Source organism: Thunnus maccoyii, chromosome 3 (genome assembly GCF_910596095.1).
Source record: "Thunnus maccoyii chromosome 3, fThuMac1.1, whole genome shotgun sequence".
NCBI lineage: Eukaryota > Metazoa > Chordata > Actinopteri > Scombriformes > Scombridae > Thunnus > Thunnus maccoyii.
This window is the reverse complement of record NC_056535.1, coordinates 25,255,017-25,269,508: the sequence shown is the minus strand read 5'-3', so window position 1 is coordinate 25,269,508 and position 14,492 is coordinate 25,255,017. Positions and strand designations below refer to the sequence as shown.

Genomic DNA, 14,492 nt, shown 5'->3' with positions numbered 1-14,492 from the left:
TTTCGGATCGGATTCAGACTCGAACATGTAAGGATGTATTTGAGTTGGTTCCACTTTGAGTAAAAAGCAGGTAAAAGAAGAGAAATCCTACTATTGTTTGTTTACATAGCCTCTGGAGCCAGAGAATTGGGAGGGACTTTAAAGAGTCAGGAACTAAAATGGCTGAACTGAGGAACAGCATAAAGGGCCAGTATGAGATAAATAAAGAGTTTCTGAATTGTAAATCAAGCAAAGATATTCCAGTAGAGTCTAAGAATATAAATATAAAATATGGTCAAGGTATGGTTAAGATTAGGCAACTAAAACATTTGGTTATGGTTAGGGAAAGATTGAGGTTATGCGTAATAGAAAAATAATGATAATGGAAGGTCTGTGACAGGACATGTCAACTCGAGTCTCTTGCTACATACCCACTCACCACCCTGACCTTCACACCTTTACTGTCCGTGTCGCTACACAAAGGACAGACTACTCTCTGCATTGAGACTGCATGTTGGTACTGGATGTAAATCATGAGGTGTGGAATCAGCCAATATGGACATAATTTCAAGGGCACTGGGATGGAGACACCACAGGTCACAGTCAACATCTGTTTTTTTAAACCATGGCATCAGTGTTTTCCTAACTATAACTAAGTAGTTTCAGTTGCCTAAACTTAACCAAACCTTAACCACAGAGGTGGCTTAAGGCTTCAGGATTTGTTCATCTCAAAACTCTTCCTTCATTCCTAAATTCTTTTATACCTACCTTGAAAGCTGTAATTTCATACAGTATATTATTAGACGTATACTGGATTGGTCATTATTTTTCCTTTCTTCTCTTTCCTTACACCCCCACAGTCTTATTTCCACCCTCCTATGGACATCTCCTGAATTGCTGAGACCAGCAACGTTAGCAGTTTCTCTTTACTAGACAGAGAGTTTGGAGAAGAAAAGAGTTAAAAGGGAAGGTGAAAGCAACTTCATATCCTTGGCTAGCTGCAGGGGAAAGAAAATGAAAGTGAAAGAGGGCAGGGGAGTAGGGGAGGAACGTGGGGAGACTACATACAGTACATCTGACAAGAGTTGCAGGAGAGAAAAAAGGAAACGTCCAGGCCCTCAAGCTCTGGGACACCCTGCCAAACTGCTTAGGCGGAAAAAACTAGTGTCATCTTTTAAATCACTTCTTACAGGAATTTTTTTACGCTTGCAAGCAGGAACAGCATCAAGTGGAGGTCCAAATCCCTCTGGATCTTTGGCCAAATATTTATTAATTCCCTGAATTTGTTGAACTGCATCTGTCTTTATGGGCCAGCTGATAGCAATGTGCAGATGTTACTGCATGGATCCATAGATTGTATAAAGATGGACACAGCGAGGTGTGACGTCACCCGTTGGTTCGTATTGGAGCCGGTTTGAAGCCTTGAGTTGCTGCTTATGGTCAGCGCCATCTTTTCCCATTGGGAACCAGGATCTTCCTTGCGGGGTGTTGTCTTTCACACTCTGGAAATACACCCACTACCTTGGACCGAATCGAATGCTAGCTTACTGGGAACACCAAGCATTGCACACTTGAGTTATCGTTAACTACTTTAGCTAAATTGTGCTTACAGGGCAGGTATTATAATCAAGTAACATTAAACTTACAGAAATATTGCAACGATAGTCTGACAGCAGACAAGCGAACTGTCAATCACATCTGTCAATCAACGCCCACATGGCAGACATCAAAGCTAGTCTTCAAAGTCTTCAAATCTTATTAACAAAGCAATAATTTCCTAAATGAACACCAGCACACATATTAGATGGCCTGAATGACGCTTTTTGAACATGAGTTAGTTGGAGCATCTAGTGGCCGTCGGTGGCATTACACTTTAAGGTACTTCCGCATTTGCTTAAATCTCAAGCTGTGATAGTTGCCGCTTGTATGGATCACTCAGTGTAACATCATGAGTTTGTCTGAATTTCCCTCGGAAGATCGGTGGATTACTGCAATCAATGCATATAGTCTTATGTTACTACACTAAAATATCTTATCACATGTAGCGAAGAGGAGAGGGGAGGATGCGTTTTGATCCTGTTTTATATTTGCGAAGGCAGAGAGACAGGCGTGAGGTGGAGGGGGGAGGCTAACAGTGAGGGAGGCAGACTGGGAACTTGTAACACCATCTCCACGCTCTACTGGCCAAACAGGAGCTGATAGGGCAAATGTGTTTCTGCTCAGGTGTGCTGAATTATTAAATAGACAGCGAGAGGAGAGGCCAGCGAACATCAGCCTCCCTGACCGGCTGTGGATGAACCAGTCACTCAGCGGTCAACACTGTCTGTGCATGTGTGTGTAAAAGTTACCCGCTAGTCATCTGTAAAAAACTGACTGTTGAAGCCAAATGTCCTCTGTGGTGCTGAAGGCTCACTACCTCAAAATAGCGTATACATGTGTTACTAGAATATTCTATGTTAAAAGACTCCACAAACCCTAATGTATTACTGCCAGTTGTGAAACCTCTATTTAGCCACACTATCACATTCGAGGCTAAAAGTCTCCTTATCCACTAATGCACATGTTCCGCTCAACAGAGGCTACACTAAATCTCTTGCTTTCATAAATTCAGGTCAGCAGTAACTGGGCAGGAGAGAGGGCAGGTGAGCTGAAAATGAGGTCTACACTGCAAAAAGATTCACTACAAATAGGCAAAATATGGTTTAATCAGGAGAAATAAGCTAGTATCATCTGACAAACAGGTAAGCAAAATTACTTCCATTATCAGTCAGTTTACTTGAAACAAGATTGATAATTTAATGCAAATGGTGCTTGACAATATTATGTATCTTGGATATGGAAAAAAAATACATTTAACTGCTTGAAATAAGATATCATGGCTTTCTTGAATTGCCCTTTTTTTACCCACTATGAGTCAAATCACAGCCTGAGGTCCTCTGGCAAGGATCTCTTGGCTGTTTCTTAGATCAAAGTTGGTAATTAGAGATGACACAGCCTTCGCTGTCAAGGCCCTTGATATGTCTTGCCAGAGGAACTCAGGCTCGCCAAGTCAGTGTCAACCTTCAAGTCCCATCTCAAAACACAATTACAGACAGACATTTGTATATTCACATCTATCTACAGCCTGCTTTATGCTTCTGCCATCTATTGTACTGAGCTTACTTTAAATCTATTGAACGTGTATTTGAGTGTTTTTTCAAACTGATGTCCATCTTAATATTTTCATCTTTTGAAGTTCCATGGCTCCAAGTTGTTATTATCATACTGTACTGATATGTTTGCAGGGTAGTAGAACTGAAACAATTACTGTAGATGATCAGTCGATTAGTGGATCCAAAAATAATTAACAGCTTTTTGATCTAATTGATCAACTGTTTCAGTCATTTTCAAGCAGAAATGCCAAATAGTTGCTGGTTCCAGTTTATCATATGGTTGTAAATTGAATATTTTTGGTTTCTGGACTCTTGACTTTTGACATCTGAAGACGCCAACATGAGCTATGAGAAACTGTGACGATCACATTAATCAATAATGAAAACAATAATTAGCAGCAGCCCTACATTGTAGAACAACCTCCACAAAGCCCGTTAACCTGGTGTCTTAGCTAAGTGGACAATATGTGAGCTGTGAAATTTCTGCACGCTACAGTAATATATAACATAAATTGATGTTCAGGATACTGTACATCTTTCAAAAGGCTGCTGACAGGAATACTGATCCGATGCACCGGTCTAATGAGAGAGGGGGGAAAGCGAGTTGGAGAGGGTGAGGGCACAGCTAAGAGCAAGGATCATAAAACACCTGGAAAGGAAACAACACTTATGTGGAACATTAGGCCGTAAAAAGCAGGGAGAGTCTATGGAATAATGTTCCAGTAGTTCTTAGCAAGAGCACTCATCTAGAAAATTACTTGAATAAAAGTAAAAAGGTTCATGGTTTGTATTGTGTTTAGTTTGGTCGATAAACAAGACATTACAGAGCGAATGTTATGCTGGATTTTATTGGAGGAACAGAATATGCTATTATTTTTCATACCTCTATCACATGAAGTTACATTCCTGGATTCATTTGAAAACTCTTTTAAATAAGTGAAGATGAGACAGAAATGTATTGTGTTTAGCAACAAGGGGGAAATCTTAATGTTTCTAAAAATTAGAGGTTTCATGTCCAGAAACTGGCCCATTAGACAACAGCAGTACATTCAGTAGGCTAGTTACAAAAAAAGACAGCACTGCTGCTAATTTACAAATCACTTGACAACTAAGGATCAAAACACTTTTGTAATATTGACGAATATAAACCCAATAAAAAAATAACATGGCAACGGTGGATTTAGCTACTATGCTGCTCACAGTTGAAACAAATATCCCGATAATCTTAAATGTACCCCACCTTCAGCTACTTTCAAATCTAAATGCCTCTGCTCTTTTATTTCTTTTATTACATTTGAGGCAGCTCTTTATTACACTGTAACTGCACTGAAACAGCATTTCTTGTGTATTACTTTCAGTGTATTTGATTTCATTTTAACATATTTTATTTTCCTTTTCACTGTTTTTAGACCTGTATTTGAATTTTTTGGCCACTTGGGGGCAGCACAAAAAACTGTAAACATAACTGACAAATTATCACCTTATGAAGTTAATATGACAAATGTGTTAGCAAACAGTTTTCTTTTTATACATCTAGCACACGTGGAGCAACATTAGCATTCAACTGGAGTCATGTTTCAGGCGTTCAGGTGAGTCCAATATTCACTCTCCTTGTTGCTCTGTTTAGGTCTCCACCAACTCTTGAGTGAAATATGTGATTGTTTAGCTGCTAAATCCTCCACTATGTTCACCAGCTAGCTGCTAATTTTGTTAACGAGTATGTTAAGTTTTTTTTTTCTTTTTTTGCTGAAAATCTGCTGCATTTAGAAACAATGCTGTTGAAAGCAGTGAGAGAACCAAAAACAGTAATCTCGTGGGCTGAAAACCAAAACAATGAGCTGAAAGATGCTAAAAGCCTTTGTAGAGCTTAGAGGAACTGCAGAGTCGGGTGATAAATCTCTGTGTTCATCCACTGTTAATATAAAAATATTGATTACAGCAGCTTTAAATGTTGCTCTAAAGCCTTTCTTTGCCTCACGTAAAGCTCTGTGAATTGCCACGGAGTTTAAAAGGTGCCAGAAAAATAAACTTGTCTTTCTATGTTAATTATTTCAAATGAGTCAGATAAGTGAAAATTGCCATCAGATTAGCCGTAACTGGTTTCCATCACAACCTGTGCGACCTCCAGACTGTTCCCTCACGTCACACGCCAACCAAATCTCTAATCTTGGCTTTCACACTGCGACAAAGAAAGCCGGCTCCCTCGCTCTGCCTCTCACACAACTCGCTCACTCACTCACTGAAGGGACTGATGATGAAGGAGATGCAGAGCGAGGAAAAGAGAGAGGGAGTGGAGCAAGAAATAGAGAGGGAAGGAGATAGGGAGAGAGAGAGAGAGAGAGAGAGAGGGAGAAAGAGAGGGGTCGCTGTGTAAGTGATAAAACGCCACGGGCTGCCTTAATGAAAAGCCTCTCATGGCGATGGAGAGATTGCCAGTGGAATGGGCTGCTGATTGGAGAAGCAGCAGCTTGGTGTAGCATGCATACTAATTAAAGTATTGAAGGGGTTGGGGTGACAAGGGGGAGATTAGACCTGCTCCCAGGGTTAGCCAAGCTGAGGAGAGCCAGACAAATCATCTTACATCTGGGACAACTGGGAGGACTGGGATAATGGAGGAATATACCACTAGCACATAGCTCCACAGTGAAGACATGAACTCCCATGTGGACACAGTTGCTACCTGCATCATTAGTCATCACTCACATCATCAGAACAGAAAATTGCTGTTTTAAAATTGATTCACCCAAATTACATCTCTTTCCAGAAACAGTATCCCCATCACTCTCGATCATCCAGAGATCTTAATGTTTACAGAATTCATGGGGACTTTTTCATTTCATTCAATAGAAACTATTTCCAGTGAAAACTTCTTACATTGAGGTCTATTGACATTGAGTACCTGGGAAATTGTGCATGGAAAGAGACATTGCTGCTGAGTTTAATGTATTTGGATTAAGTTTAAATCTTTTCCCAAATGAAAATCCATTCACGTTGGTTGTTTTGGTTTGGAGGCAGAAATCTCAGATTCTCAAACCTGTGCAAAGAACACAAACTATCTGAGGCCAATGAATTGAGGCCTTGTTGGTATGAGCAAGTTAAGAAAAACAATGTATATTTGTTGCTAATCTTGTCAACTCTCCATCCTAGAGTTCTGACCTGATAGGCCAGTTTGAACTGGAAAGGCAGGCTCTCATGCTATATAAGTGAGTGGAATGGGAGAGAATTGACTGGTTTTTGAAGAGCAGCACCAGAACTGTTTCTAGCTGTGTAAAGAATACAAAGTTAACCCTCCATGTTTTTCTTTGTTTCATGATTTTTCCTTTATGGTTCAGCACACTACCCTTCACCTCACCTTATAACAATTGTGGCCTCCTCCGAAGGGGTTGGGCATATCATTGCTTTAGGTCAACTGTTTCCATGGAACCATCGAGGTGCTCTATTTTATTCTATTGTTGAGCTTGAGGGTTCATTCTTGACCTTGAAAATGTCACTTTAGAAGAAAATTTCACTTGCTTGGTTTTACTGGAGCTTTCAGCCACATCTCGATGCCTTTTTCAGCAAATGGAGTTTGCTCAGGTGTCATTGAGATGGTTTAGTTTAGTTTTTAGTCTTTTAGGGTTTTTTTAGTAAGAGCCATGGTGGCGGCTCTGTGAGGCTGTTACAGTTAAATGCTAACATCAGCATACTAACATGGTGCCAGTAACAATGCTACAATGCTAAGGTTTAGCAGGTACAAAGTTTACCATGTTCATTGTCTTAATTTAGCTCCATTTGCTAAGCAGCACTAAACACAAAGTTAGTTCTGCAGGTATTTGATCATAAACCAAAGTACTGGACAAATAAACAGTTTGACCTGATAATGGCGCTAGAGGAAGAAGTTCAGGTATCACCTTAGCAGAACATGAATGGCTGCACCAAATTTCAAAGCATTTCATCCAATAGTTGTTGAGATATTTCAGTCTGAATCAAAGTTGTGGACCAAATGACTGTTGCTGCTACCCCTAGAGCTGTGCCGCTACTTAGTTGTTCAAACAGTACTTTGAACAACTAAACCATCTTCACGACAAATGAGCAGACTCCAACCACTGATGAGATGTGGCTGAAATCTCCAGAAAAAACAAAAAAGTGGAGCTGGAGAAGAGTTTTTAATGCATTTTAAGGTTCTGTTTGCTTAGTTCATGCTGTTTTTGTCATTATACGTGTTTAAGAAAGGTACATATGCACTAATCAATATGGTCATGAGGTCAATACATATACACCTTATCTCCACTGTCAGTTTAAAATGTTTTTTCTCCCACTGAGGATATACTGTACATGGTTATCTAAAGGACCCATCAGGATTCGCAGTGTATCGACAGGTACACTGGCATCCAAGGTCATCATCAGTGATTTGCTTCAAGGTGAGAAAGACGAATGACGACCTGTCTGAGTAAAAGTGATACAGACCAGGAGGAAAGGAAAGGGATGGAAACGTGACTGACACATGAGGAGAAAAGCAAATATATAGGGGAAGGAAAAAAATATCAGGCTGATTGGACACTTAGAAAGACTGTATGAGTCAAAGGTCACACAAAATCTGTCAACCTGTCACTGCTGCAGCAACTCATAATGTCTAGACTGTGTTTTACCTCACATGATCCGAGTATGGAGTCACAGAGTTTCAACTTTTTAAAAGTCCGCATGAAATATGTTAAAATGTGAATCAGTCCATTTTCCACCAGTCTGTCCCAGTAATTTGGCAGAACTTGTTTCATTATTTGCATTATCATCATTATCTCTTTTCTTACAAGCTTTGCCATGTCACATCTCACTGTGCTGCTAACACCACCATTTCTCACAGGATTATTAATGTAGCTGCCTATCTGTCGATCAAGTGCTGAGAAAAAAAAAAAAGCATGAACAGTAAACTCCTTCCTGCTGACGTCTCAACACCCAACGGCAGAAAAATACCAGGGGATGATGTGGAAGGAACTCATTAGTGAGTGGCATTTAAGATGCAATCCAGTAACATGAACAAGGGATTTATGATATCAACAGAAAATGACTGACAAGTTCTAAACTGGTGGAGTTTTTCTGGCTCTCCAGTGAACATGTTAATAAAACAATCAAAAACTGTGCTATTAGGGATATTTATGATGTAATCTAACAGAATGTACAAAACTATATTTGGTAACACTTAATGAACATCGCTTAGCAACAAGCATAACAACCTGTCTCAGGTGAACAAGTAGTCCAGGGTACACCGTAGACAATATTATAGCAGCAAATGTAAATCCACAGCAGATGATGAATCTATACACTCTGTGTGACACTGAGTATGTTGATTTTTTAATTGATGATGATGCATGAGTATTTTTTCAAGAAGGAATTCAATTTTTTAACAATAAAATCATCATTATTAAATTGCAGCTGATAATATTATTATTCTGTGCTGTATTGAACTGTAGCTACAGCAACATGAAAACTCATCTGGAAAGCATCAACATACATATCTGATAACAGTGAGCTGTTTTTCATAACGTTTTGACTAAAAATAGTGTGAGAAAGATCCTGTCCTGGCATATTTTAAGATATACTGTATATAAAAATAAACTGCTTAAAAAATAGTTTGTGTCTGACATGGTTTTTCCTCAAAAAAGTTCAATCACCTTGTAAAAATCCTTTAAATGACATTGACTGCCTCTACCTCATTAAAAAAACCTATGAATATGCAAGTATTGTCCATTTCAAAAGTTTAACTGCTGGATACAAGATGTCTACTTCTTCACTGAAAAGTCCTGGACCACGAAATTAGATGAATGTGAAAACAGCCTTTTAGTGTTAAACTCTGCACATAAATCATTCTGCACAGTGAAGCTCAAACATCCAAATGAAGGACACATTTTTGGTAGAGTGGAGAGGGACTTTAAGTATATTTAAGTGTTTATATAATTAGATGATTAAAACCTCATTAGCATTAAAATGCGTTATAGACAACACTGTCTTTTTGCTTATTAAACACAACTCGAGAAGACCCATTAATGCTTTTACGTTCACTGCAGCACCCCTAAACCTAATGTTTGGAGTTTTGACTAATTTTCAGTAAAAATACTAGGAATTTTTAAAAGGATTAACCTGAATTTTACATAGATTTTACATCCTCATGCATCCAGAAGTAGCTGCTAATGTTTGCTGCTACAGAGGACACAGATCACCATAGTTTACAGTAAAAAGGTCACCTGTAGCAAGCTCAGCTCAAAATACGATTTACATAATGGAAAGTGAAGAGAAAAAAAGCAGAAAATGCAAATAAGCTGCTAATTGTGCACAACAGAACCTCCAAGTAATAATAAAACAACAATAACGAGCTGAACTACTACTGCTTGTTAATGTATTTTTATATTAATTTGTAAAATTTTAATTGTTTTTAGTAGTTTCATATAGGTTTTATGTTTTAACTTAACAACCACTATATTGTGGTCTGATAAAAGAATAAAATAATTACATTGCATTTATAGTTTGCATGTACTGTGCTTAGTATCATGTTTAAAGCACACCTGTAAGGACTCTCCTTACTATGAATTACTGATTTAAGGATTTAAGTCACAATTACCAATATACAGTAATCCACAGCTACAGCTACACATATAATTGATGTAATCAAATGTGTATGCTGTGATTCAAATTGTGTTATCTTCACAATATATGATGCCTGATTATAGTATGCTGTATGTGTAAACATACATAACATACATAATATGCATATCTCCATGTATGTACTGTATGTGTGTAGTTATACATGTGTTTTGTTAAATACCTTGACAGGTTTCTTGCGTGATGACTCAGCCTCGTTGTTCTCTGCCTCCTCGTGCTCCTTGCTACCTTGGGGCAGGTTGGAGTAGTTGGCCAGACTGCTGAGAAGAGACGACACCATGGGGCTGGTGTCCATCTCCTCCTGCACAGACACAAATACAGACAGGAGGGCTGGGGTCAGTGTCTCCATCATATTCTTTAGGGGTGGGAATCTTTGGGAATCTCATGATTCGATTTCAACCCCTTAACATCCACCCTATTTATAGAATTTTTGCCTATTTGGCACACCCAAATGAAAAAGCTTATAACAGAAGAACTGTAAGGCCACAATGCATGTATTAGGCTTCATTTGACAAATGATATCTTCTAGTTTCTGGAAATGTGCTTGTTTATTAGCATGTGGCGAAAACACAAACAAAACTACATCAGTTCAAATAAGGCTCAAAAAAGTGTTTTTGGTCCTCGTCTATCATGAGTCATATTTGAATGACAATAATTAAGACATTCTTTATGCCAGAACTATGCAGATCACCATATACCTTCTACATCTTGTCAACCTGAATAAAATTCCAGACCTCTAGGCCTAACCTTATGGGAGCAAGGGAGTTTTTAGTTTGTGGTGTCACTGGTGTCCCCGAACCTCTCCAAACATCTCCAATTGGCCAAACTGTGCCAATTGCTTTTACTCATTACTGCGTGATTTTAGGAGGTTAATTCCGATTCTTTGGTGTCCAATTCGATTCAGAATCGATTCTCAATTGAATGAATGGTATTGGGGTGGGGGGGGGTGTATTTTCAGTCTCTTGCTCCAGTATACTGTGTACCAAACCATTCAGTAGGGTCCTTAGTCCACTGAAATACAATATGAACATAGCTGGCAGATAAGATAAATGGTCCACAGCCTTTTTATTTTAAAAAGTTAACTGCATTAATTAATTAATTAATTAATTAATATGAAAGCATCTTACAGTCTTCTGCCTGTATGAGAATAATAAACTGAGGGGGAGGCGGAGTCCTGTGCTGTGTTGTTATTAACGTCATGTCTCCAGCAGTGGAGAGCAGCTTCTCTGCTGCACCGTTAGCTTATTGGGTTTCTGAGGTGAAACAGACTGACAGCCAGTTACTTTCTTCACCTCAGAGTTGGTTTAAGTTGTTTAATGCTACAGTGTGTGTTTGTTACTGCTGGAGTTCATTGCTCCGTTCCACTAATGTTAGTCTCTGACTGAAGGCATATAAAGTTCACAATATACTTAACGTTCATCTCGCAAAGGTAATTATTTAGACATTAAATCAAAACAAGCTTGCCACTGCTGCCTTTTGTGAAGATGAACTCTAGCATGTGTGCGCTGTAGATTGTCCAGGTGTTTCGCCATTCGTTCAGTCAACATCACATTATTAACTAACATTTAGAAAATCGATTTTTGACATTTGTGAATTGATGCAGAATCGTCCACATCAGCATCAGGATGCATCTTGGAATTGTTTTTTCCTCCCGCCCCTAATATTTTTGAGCGCATTATAAAGGATATTCTTCAGCGGAGGAAAGTAAGTAGAGAAGAGAGATAATACTTGCGAGCCAAATCCACATCTTTAACCCTACTCTGTTACATTAATAGTGTATTTGGTGAGTGTTGACTTAGATCGCTGAAGATAAGTCACTATTTCTCTGTCCTGTGTTCTGTGATACATTGCTCTGCAAATTCCAACCCATCTGAAACAACTGCTTACACAATAAATTGTTCATTTTCTGATTTTCTTTTTTCTTGTTTAGAAATCCCAGCAAGAACACAACATAAATACATAGGTGCAGAGTGGAGGCAAATTGCCTCCTTTAAGTCCTTCGCCGTTGCAGTGTAAGATTTACCTGACTTAACCCGAGGTTCCCGCACGCCCTTCACACAGTAATTACCCTCATTAATCGATGTCAGAGCCCCCATTCAATCACTGAATTGTGAGAATGAGTGCATCCTGCTTCTTACTATCACACCTGATTGTGTGCGTTAACAAATCAGAATATTGGACTGTACCTCAAACAAGGCCATGTGCTTGCCGTCATACTGCTGACTCTTCTCTGCGGCAACATCACTGCTGTTGATGAAGGGGCTGCTCTCCTTGGGGTTACTGTCACCTGCAAGAAACAGACACACGCATCCACTTTTAGACTGGACAGAAATAAAAGTAGACCACAAAGACCACATCCACAAGAGCATAAAGCAAGAAGCCAGACAAGAGTTTCTTCATGTCAAAATTCTTTTTTTGTAGGCTAACAACAACCTTGAGGAACAGACCGACTTTTGTGATGAATGACTTTCTTTTATTTATTTATTTATTGTTTTAGCAGAGAAAGACACACAGACAGAAGGCTAAAAAAAAAAAAAGCGGACGTCTGCCAGGAAAGGAGGAGAGGCTTGTCGTCTCCATAAAAGCGCCCACAGTCAGAAATGCAGAGAAACAGAACGATACCTAATGGAGTGTGCATTCACAATATGTGCGGTGCTATATATTCCATATGGCCATAGTAAGAACAGAAACTGGAACATCTCAATCAGCCATTTGCTACGCTGACAAATGATCACAAGTTTAAACACCAACACAGAGAAACAATATGAAATGTTCAAGTACTCTGCAGCTTTTTGCCCTCGAAACACAGAGTGGTAGAAACAGTGTGATGTTATTTAGGTGACAGCTTGCTGTAGGCATCATGATTCCACCGAGAAACATCTGTCTGCAAGTTCACAGTCCCAGGCACATATGGAAGCCAATAAGGGTCAAAAATATTTTGAGCTTGTGAAATGGTTTGTGAATGTGTAATAAAATTCTGCAGTTGTGGAAATGTTTTGTGCACAGAGATATAATTTGCATGTGTAAAACGTTTTTTGTAGCTGTAGAAATATTTTGTGTATGTATAATTAAAATCTGTGCAGGAATATTTTCAACAGTGAGGTTTCACAGAGTCTGGGAGACAGACACACAAATTTCCTACCTGTATATGCGACACTGAAGTTACAAGCTACAAGTTACAAGTATGATTTTGACCCTGTTTTTACAGCTGAATCCAATCTGTCCAATCAGAGGGCAGATGGTTCCATTGCGTGCATCCCCTGCAGGTTAGTAAACATTTAATGTGTTGTGTTTTTAGCTTGCAGTTAGTTTGCTGTTATTGTAAGGCAATGCAGTTGTCCAAATGCATATTTTCAAGTTCAGGAAGGCTGCTTAATGTACCCAGAATAGAACAGTAATGTAGCTTTAAGGATGTTAACAAATGTCTGCTAGCGTTATCAAAGTAAAGGAGGCCCAAAACTACAGCTCCATCCCAAAAGTTCACAGGGGCATGGAAATAAAATGTTATCAGGGCCTAGGATGTCACAACTTTGATCCAGAAGGCCAGATGATCGACATCAGCCTGGTTTACAGTCTGCTATACCAGCCTCGACCACTCAGGAGCCATTATAGCCACACAGATCAGCAGGAGGCATGACATTGCATGAAAATGTATCACTGACTCCACTGCTGTGCAAGAGGTGGCTGTTACACTTAAGTCATACACACAAAATATGAATATTGTTCATCTGGTTAATCTATTTGGCATGAATGTCAGTTCTGGTCAAACTGTCATTGCTGCTTTCTGAAAACAGAAAAGTAACAAAGTATTTCAAAACAATACAGGCCACATCTGTGTATTATTAATGTTTCCTGTTAACTTTTCTTTTTTTCTCTTGGCATAAAAGGATTCAATATATGGATTCTTTGAGATTTTTGATTGTATTTTTTCCAGAGGCCACAGAGACAGAGGCTGCCCCTGTTTCAGATGAAGACCACCTGTGAAGGGTCCACAGTCACCACATCAAACTACATATTTGCCATATTAAATTGCCCACTATATAGCTGTTCATTCATATTTGTGACTTGTAATCCAACCTTCTGTATATAATTATGCTTGAGCCAAATAAATTCGACTCTAAAAAGTCATAATTCATTTTGTTTAGCTTCTTAAAGACTGCATGTCATGAGGTAATGTAATGTCCATGCCATTAGTGAGGGTCTATTAAAAATAGATTATGGAATAAAATATAACAAACATGTATTTGTTCAGAAACAATTTACTGTAGTCACTTTATTGTTAAAGAAACAATAGCACAAGAAATATTACATAGCAAATAAAACGAGTAACCTATTTACGGTATAAAGCACCTCAAACTCTTTACAATTGAAACATTGAAAAGGAAGCTACATCCTCATACAGATGAAACTGTGCTTTTTGTGACATTCTGGATATCAGACTCTCTAAAAACAGCAATTTGGGATGACAAGTATATGACCTGGACCAAGAGTTCCACTCTGCCATGCAAATACTGTCTGTTATCCTCCACTTTGTCTGGCAGGTCAGCTATAACCTGGGTGTCACTCCTGCTGTTCTGTGCAACACTCCCTCCCAGAATATGTATGCCTCCATACGCAGCAGCATTGGAATTGTCTCTAGTAATTGGTTGTAGCATTTATTCTCCACAGTAATTGGTATTTCCCAGCATTTCTGAACAACACACTGAGCAGGATCATCAGTGCCAGGAT

At 39.0% G+C, this 14,492-nt stretch overlaps 1 protein-coding gene across 5 annotated transcripts in view; it reads right to left on the bottom strand.

Annotated features, from left to right (window-relative positions):
- slc12a5a (solute carrier family 12 member 5a) overlaps window positions 1-14,492 on the bottom strand; it is a 180,498-nt gene that overhangs the window by 45,247 nt on the left and 120,759 nt on the right. For all 5 annotated transcript variants that reach the window (XM_042407043.1, XM_042407044.1, XM_042407045.1 and 2 more), the window contains 2 exons: window positions 11,951-12,051; window positions 9,928-10,065 (listed from right to left, as the gene is read on the bottom strand). In XM_042407043.1, the coding sequence (XP_042262977.1) occupies window positions 9,928-10,065; window positions 11,951-12,051 (239 nt within the window). The remainder of the gene's footprint in view (window positions 1-9,927; window positions 10,066-11,950; window positions 12,052-14,492) is intronic.